This window comes from Botryllus schlosseri, chromosome 1 (genome assembly GCF_051294905.1).
Source record: "Botryllus schlosseri isolate E-star chromosome 1, Bs_hap1, whole genome shotgun sequence".
Lineage (NCBI taxonomy): Eukaryota > Metazoa > Chordata > Ascidiacea > Stolidobranchia > Styelidae > Botryllus > Botryllus schlosseri.
This window is the reverse complement of record NC_137236.1, coordinates 9,283,804-9,291,982: the sequence shown is the minus strand read 5'-3', so window position 1 is coordinate 9,291,982 and position 8,179 is coordinate 9,283,804. Positions and strand designations below refer to the sequence as shown.

The 8,179-nt window shown below is 44.5% G+C and overlaps 1 protein-coding gene across 1 annotated transcript; it reads right to left on the bottom strand.

Annotated features, from left to right (window-relative positions):
* Positions 1-7,391: 7,391 nt before the first annotated feature.
* LOC145440735 (putative histone H2B 3) lies at positions 7,392-7,656 on the bottom strand. Its single transcript, XM_080318478.1, has one exon. It carries the CDS (start codon positions 7,654-7,656, stop codon positions 7,453-7,455), a length of 204 nt encoding a protein of 67 aa, XP_080174604.1. The 3' UTR covers positions 7,392-7,452.
* Between the last annotated feature and the right edge of the window lie 523 nt (positions 7,657-8,179).

Here is an 8,179-nt window from a genome sequence, read left to right as displayed (position 1 = left end):
AAAAATATGTGCCGGTTATATATTATCGAATACTTTGAAATACACCAAATTGCATGGTTGCCTTTTCCGTTTTTCACCGCTGTTTCTTAACATCTTCCGCTACGTCCCGAACTCTACTTTCAGTATCCGTCCGCTATGTCATCTCATCGACGGACAATCAGTCGCCAAATTGGCCTTGAAATAGCATGGCTGACTTCTCCGTTATTCTCCACTGCTTCGAAACATCTTCCGATACGCCCCGAACTCCGCTTTCTTTGTACTATATACCCGCCCGCTATGTCATCTCATCGACGGGCAATCAGCAGTCGCCCAATTGGCCTTGAACTTGCATATGGCTGACTTCTCCGTTATTCTCCACTGCTTCGAAACATCTTCCGATACGCCCCGAACTCCGCTTTCTATGTATTATATAAACGCCCGCTGTGTCATCTCATCGACGGGCAATCAGTCGCCAATTGGCCTTGAAATAGCATGGCTGACTTCTCCGTTATTCTCCACTGCTTCGAAACATCTTCCGATACGCCCCGAACTCCGCTTTTTTTGTACTATATACCCGCCCGCTATGTCATCTCATCGACGGGCAATCAGCAGTCGCCCAATTGGCCTTGAACTTGCATATGGCTGACTTCTCCGTTATTCTCCACTGCTTCGAAACATCTTCCGATACGCCCCGAACTCCGCTTTCTTTGTATTATATAACCGCCCGCTGTGTCATCTCATCGACGGGCAATCAGTCGCCAATTGGCCTTGAACTCGCATGGCTGACTTCTCCGTTATTCTCCACTGCTTCGAAACATCTTCCGATACGCCCTGATCTCCGCTCTCTATATTATATAACCGTCCGCTATGTCTATTTCGCGGGGGCCCGAACTCCGCTTTCAGTATCCCTCCGCTATGTCATCTCATCGACGGGCAATCAGTCGCCAAATTGGCCTTGAAATAGCATGGCTGACTTCTCCGTTATTCTCCACTGCTTCGAAACATCTTCCGATACGCCCCGAACTCCGCTTTCCTTGTATTATATAACCGCCCGCTATGTCATCTCATCGATGGGCAATCAGTCGCCCAATTGGCCTTGAACTTGCATATGGCTGACTTCTCCGTTATTCTCCACTGCTTCGAAACATCTTCCGATACGCCCCGAACTCCGCTTTCTATGTATTATATAAACGCCCGCTGTGTCATCTCATCGACGGGCAATTAGTCGCCAATTGGCCTTGAACTCGCATGGCTGACTTCTCCGTTATTCTCCACTGCTTCGAAACATCTTCCGATACGCCCCGAACTCCGCTCTCCTTGTATTATATAACCGCCCGCTATGTCATCTCATCGATGGGCAATCAGTCGCCCAATTGGCCTTGAACTTGGATGGCTGACTTCTCCGTTATTCTCCACTGCTTCGAAACATCTTCCGATACGCCCTGATCTCCGCTTTCTATATTATATAACCGTCCGCTATGTCCGTTTCGCGGGGTCCCGGACTCCGCTTTCAGTATCCGTCTGCTATGTCGCGCGTGTCTATAAAGGTTAATGACCGAAATCTCCGCTCTCCGCTAGGTCCGCTGTCTCCGTCTTTTAGGAATCGGCATTTTTGGCTCTCTCCGCCGTCTCCGTTGCTTCCGCGTTTTAGGGTCCGTTCTCCGCTGCCTCCGCTGTCTCCGCTGCCTCCGCTTCTCCGTCTTTTAGGGATGCCCGTTCAGCGCGCAGATATCAGGTCCGGAGCATGTCCGCATAAAAATGGTTCGCAGGTATCAGGTCTGGGGCATGTCTGGCGCTATTTCGTGTGCAGATATCAGCTCCGCATCATTTCGGGTGTCAAACGGAACGCAGCGCAAATATCAGCTTTAGTTGCGCTAGTGTCAGTTCCCATGGTAACAAAGAGATCGCCCTCTAGCGCATTATGCTATCGAAACACCTATCCGCAAGAGGTATCATATGGGTACGGTCTGCTTCTGCCGAGGGCGATAATATTTTATTGGTATAGAACAGTGGTTCCCAACCTGTGGTACGCGAAGGTCTTCCAGGTGGTACGTGAGTAGATTCTATTTTTTTCGACCGAAGGTAGTTATTTTTAGGTGGGGTTGATTTTGAAAAGATTGTTCTCCAATAAACTTCTGGCTTAGCATGGCATCATCGTACTCGACGCTAGCTTCTCGCGCTATTCCCCATCTCCTAATTTTCCATTCTACGTCAGAGTGCTAGCAAGGATTTTCATCCCCGATGACTGTCAATTCGAAGAAACAAAACCCAGTTGTTGCGCCCAAGCTGCATGACGTTCGATGCGTTGTGAGAAAACGTATGCCACGCATCGACCAGCTAGTGGAAAATAAACAAATGCAGCCATTGCATTAAATAAATTGACTTTCGCTGTTATTTCATTATGTTGTTCGTCTTGTGACTGGTGGTGAAAAAACAATTCCATGCATCCCATCAACCCTGGCCGATAATGCCTAGTGCAGGGGTGGCCAAACTGCGGCCGTAGAGGGAAATTTGTGCGGCCGCCGAAATGCAATTTGAATTAACGAATTAACTCCCGATTTCTTGAAAGCTTTTAATTAATCTTGGTAATGTGACTTCAATTTTCGATTTCAATACAGTATAGCGCCTTTGCAATCAGAGCCCCACAACAGATACAAACAGCAGCAGAGGAAAATGATGTGCCTCGTATAGAAATACCAACTCGGAACCGTGAACGCTCCTCACTATACCGACAATCCTGACGGGAGGTCAAGAAATAACAGCATGCAATAAAATAATGACCTCGCCCGAAGATGCATCATAATTTATAACTGGCCCTGAATTTTCGAAAACTTTATACCGGTGAATCTGATCACGTTGGCTGAGAAAGGATCAATGTTTGATAGTAATATGTAAAACTACTAATATCAATGACGAAATTCATTCGTGAATCTGGAAAAAATTTCGCGCTTGGCGCGGCTCTGAGCAGTCCCTCGCCATTACCAGTGACCACTCGCAATTTCGGGGCGTATAGTAAGCCTATATCATTAAATAGATTAGTCCGCAGTTCACCGGAAATGGCCATAACACTTTGACCTGGCTTTTTGGCGTCCAGCTAGCTCGTCCATTACGACTTGACTCGAGTCACTTTGTAACAATGACTTGACTTGACTTTACTCGACGCTTCAAAAATGCGGGTTGGCTCGTGACTCGAAGCAAAATTTACGAGTCAATTTCAAGTCGACAAGTAATCGATGTCGACTAAATCGCCATATCTTTTATAAGTTCGGATTGTTAACCGATCATTCAATGGTTGCGAGTTTTACCGAGCCTCCATTGTTACATCAATAATGAATTGATCGTTAACGCAGTGATCTGAGGTTAGCTTACGTTGCCGTAAACTTGCTCACCTGAATCAGCCCTCTTGCCAGTGGCGGCTCGTCCTATAGGGCAACTGGGGCATTGCCCCACCTAAAATTCTGTTCAATAACAATTTAACCATTTATAGACGCACAGCAATCAGAATATACCGAGATCACAGCGAAACCCGCATTATTCTTGTGCTTTCGGTAACAAATGCCCATACATAGCGAAGTCTGCGAAAATCGAATTCTCTTCTGTGTTTTCGCTTTGTGAATGCCTAGCCGGGGCTTGCCCCGGTAGCGCTCATAACAAGCTTTCACTATCTATTCTCTCAAAGCCGCGCACAATAAAGAAACGGTGATTTACTCTCTCCTATTCGTAAAATGGCCGAGCAAGTGGGGCAACTATGCCTGTCGCCCCTAAGGTGTGATGTAACAATCGTATTTATATCTGAACTCGGTTACCGTGATATGCGTTGAGTCGACCTTTGCTGGTATATGTCGATTTTGACGGTGTTTCGCACCATGATAATTCTTGAAACTTGGTATGATATGTCGTGAAGGTCGTATTTAGCACTGCTCCAAGTTTCAGGCTTGCTACTTAAAGATAAGGGTAGTAATTTCGTTTCCGAAGTTCAGTGTGTGCTGATCTATCATGTACATTGTACAGCAAACAGATTTTACTCAAAAGCCGGTATTGATCTCCATTGATTTTGACGATGTTCCATACCGAGATCGGTCATGACATTCAGGGTTGCCAGATTGGCCCTTTCGGGGCCAAATTCGTGAAATTTGGCCCTTTTTAGAGACAGTTGGCCCCAAAATAATAATTTGGCCCCTTGGCCCTTTATTTTCAATTTTTGGCCCTTTTTGGAAGCAGTTGAGACATACCGTCAAACTAACTATTAAAATAAATCTGACTCGCAAATTGGGCTGACAATGTTTATGCCAATGTCAAAGATTCGAGTGGAAACACTGTAGAAGATTTGGATTTGTTTTTGTAGAATGTAGACTGTGTTGGAATTGTAAATACAGATTTGTGAACAGGTGGACGAAAAAGCAGCGAACATGGCTGGAAGCTATGTAGCAGAAAAAGTCTGAAGAAGAGCACCCTTATAGTACTTAATTATTGATAAAAATTTCAAAGAAAAAAATCAACATAACCGTAGAGTTTTTGGGTGTAAAACCTAAAAATTCGGTAGATAAGTTGGATAAGTTTCAAATGTAAAGAAACTATTCTCTCGATGTTTAACTAAAATTCATAAAATTTAATCACTCTCATATTATAGCACAAAAAGTTTTATTTTACGATTTTATATTCAGTCGGAAAAGGCCTGAAATAATGAAGAAGTTATTGTAGTTGGATCCAGTATAGTTGCAGGTAGTGGATTTGGTGTCCTACAACAGTATCAACAATATAAAACTGGAATTTCAGGTGTCTATGGGTAATGTTGCAGCGTTATTGACGTTATTGAACAATTTGGCCCTTTTATTGGCCAATTTGGCCCCTTTTCCGGCGCTGTTTGGCCCTTTTTCGCAGAAGATGTCTGGCAACCCTGATGACATTTGGCACAGTAAGTCTTAATGTTAGTATCGACCGCTGTAACAAGTTTTAAGTTTGTCACTGAACTATGTGGGTGGTAATTTCGTTTCCAAAGTCGAGTGAGAGCTGACTCTTCATTTATCGCAAGCAGCAAACAGATTTACGCAAAAGCCGTTATTGGTCTCCATTGATTTTAACGATGTTCCATACTTAGATCTGTCATGAGCTTTTGCACGGTATGTGTTGATTTCAGTATCGAACGCGGTGCCAATGTAACAGACCTCCGTCTGTAGTTGATCATCACACACGATTCAACAACTGCTGCAGAGACTTTATTATACGTCTGTCCGCCGAAGCGGCCAGAAGCAAAAGAGGAAGTGAAAGCACGATGCGATAATGCTACAACTGACGTAAGGGGCAGTATAGAGCACGGCTGCCACACTATTCCCCACCAAACTTGAGAAGTGCCTATAAAAGCACTCTCACAAAATACAATAAAAAACAGCAACATCAAAACCGACAAGTCCAAAATCATCAACAAAATCACAAACACCCGCACGACCGTATCACATTAGCAGAACACTAACCCTAAACTAACATTAATGAACAATTCCCTAAACTAAAACCCTAACAACGCCGCGCCACATCACCGGGAGAGTCACATGCTCCATCCCCTCTTCATAACATCGGACCGGGAGAGTCACAAGCTCCATCCCTCCACGTGCGCTCACATCAGTTCCGCCAGTGAAACAGTTATTACGAAGTGAAGCAACCAGTCAAGTCTTCAAACTTCTCACATCGATGCAATACTGCTTCTTTAATCGGTTCAGATAGCCAATTCCGTATTCGAATTTTCGCCAACTTTCAGCATACCGTTACTGTCCAGGAATCTTCAGACTTGCAGCCAAATTAATGAAGTAACGTTTTTAGCGTGCTCGCCATTGTAACAGACCTCCGTCTGTAGTTGATCATCACACACGATTCAACAACTGCTGCAGAGAGTTTATTATACGTCTGTCCGCCGAAGCGGCCAGAAGCAAAAGAGGAAGTGAAAGCACGATGCGATAATGCTACAACTGACGTAAGGGGCAGTATAGAGCACGGCTGCCACACCAAGTCCTAAAGTTGACGCTCAATGATTGAGGCAGTTATTTCGTTTTCGAGGTCGAGTATGGTAGAGATGCGCGCTGATCTGATACTTAGCCTACCTACATCATTGTGGATCTCACGCAAAAGCCGGTGTCTGTCTGTGCTAATCTAGTCTGCGATCCATAGCGAGATCGGTGATGATATTTCCAATGGTATATCTCGATGATCGCATGAAACAGCTAACTAAGATTCTCGGTTTGCATTCAAATATTCACATAATTTTATGTTCGCCAATGTGCATTTCACTGTGAAATTGTGGCCTTCAAACCATTTGCTTACAATCCCCTGTCAAATGCGATAGCTATTTCATTTTCGATGTCGGCTAACAGCTGATCATTCGATCAGCCTATTCCTCGATCTATTTTACTCAAAGTTCGGTGTTCGTCTGTTTGTATTGATTTTGACAGTGTACCATGCCGGAATGGGTTATGAGATTGCGAATGCTACTTCTCGATGATTTCATGTAACAGTATGCTAAGTTTACGGCTTTCATTCATGTATTTATTGATTAATATATTTTCCAACGGCGATTTCGCAGCAGACTTATAGACAGTAAGCCGTATGTGCTGCGTCACAATCTCCAGTTTCAAGGCCAAAATGTACTATGTTGTTCCGAGACCGAAGTTCCGAGGCTGCCGTCCTTAGTTCTTCAAAGACCATTCAAATTGATGTTCTGGATTCAATATGACAGGCCCAATCTATGAGATAACAATTGCGTATGTGTCCGAAGTCGTTGACCTTTGCAGTTAGGCTTACGCAATCTCTCGAGTTTTAGTCATTGGAATTAGTCTGGTCAAGTCAAGTGCGAACATGAATCGTATTGAATCTTTGCTCCGTACGTAGGCTAGTTTACGCAGTTGCCTTTAGAGCGAAAATTAAAGGTCTAGAAATTGTCCAGTCCATTGATCCAATCGTACGCCGGTTACCTCCGCTTTGGTTGCCTATCACCTGGTCGTAACTCGTAACCATCAGCTCAGTGGTCGTAACACACCAGGATCGTGTACGAAACACTTTCGGACGGCCTATCGATTTGCGTAATCTCTAACTCTACCATGAAATCATAACGCATGCTACTAAGGATGACCTGATAATTGATTCGTGGCATAGGGACGATTCTTAGATCACGTACATTATGTAAAATAATCCTTTGATTAAAAAAAAAGGAATAAAACATTTGTTACCACACTTCAAGTCACGGCTCACCGGCAAACCGCTCGCGGCACCTACGTTAAAATCACTGTTGTCGGGAAATTCATGTGACCATCATATTAAAGCTACTTTTTTACGTTGGAAAACGCCATTGTGACGTCATGTTGATAAAAGTCGCTCGCAGCCCTTGCCCCACCACCCGATATTGTCACGAGCCGCCACTGCCTCTTGCGTGCTTTAAATCGAACGAATATCGTCCATACGTCGATTTTCGGCGTCGAGCACAACCATCTACTTAGAGCTGGTGTACTTGGTGACGGCTTTGGTGTCTTCAGACACGGCGTGCTTGGCCAGTTCGCCGGGCAGCAAGAGCCTGACGGCGGTCTGGATCTTGCGGCTGCTGATGGTCGAGCGCTTGTTGTAGTGGGCGAGACGAGACGACTCGCTGGCGATCCTCTCGAAGACGTCATTTACGAACAAGTTCATGATGCTCATTGCCTTGCTGGAATTTCATAATTCCTAATTTCCTAATTTTAACTCAGGTGTTGAAGCGCTTCAACACCTGAGTTAAAATTAGTAGATATAAACGAGTGCATTTAGTTACGGGATCTATGTGGGCTTAATATGGTATTCCGGATGCGGCCCGCGGGCCGTATGTTTGACACCCATGCTTTACAGTAGTTACAGTTTGAATAATGGACGCATTTGACTGAAAATGGGCCTAAATGACGCTAAATAGCAAATACCGACGTTCAAACGGGTAATTCTGGAGTCGAACGAATGTGTCGACCTTTTTTTAGGCAACACCAATAAATTTAGGTAAAAAGTGTGTAAATCGGGAGTCGAACGAAAGTGATGACCTTTTTCTTCAGTCACCTCCACAGATTTTCCAGCAAAAGTAGCAAAATCCGATGGTTTTATTCATGATCAACTAACTTTTATGATTTGGTCCTCCTTTCCCGATTCCAAAATAGGGTAATCCTAGTGTGGCCAGCCAGCAACTGCTGCTGTTGATCGT

Excerpts from the sequence above, each read along its gene's own strand:
- LOC145440735 (XM_080318478.1), bottom strand. The coding sequence starts at position 7,656 with ATGAGCATCATGAACTTGTTCGTAAATGACGTCTTCGAGAGGATCGCC.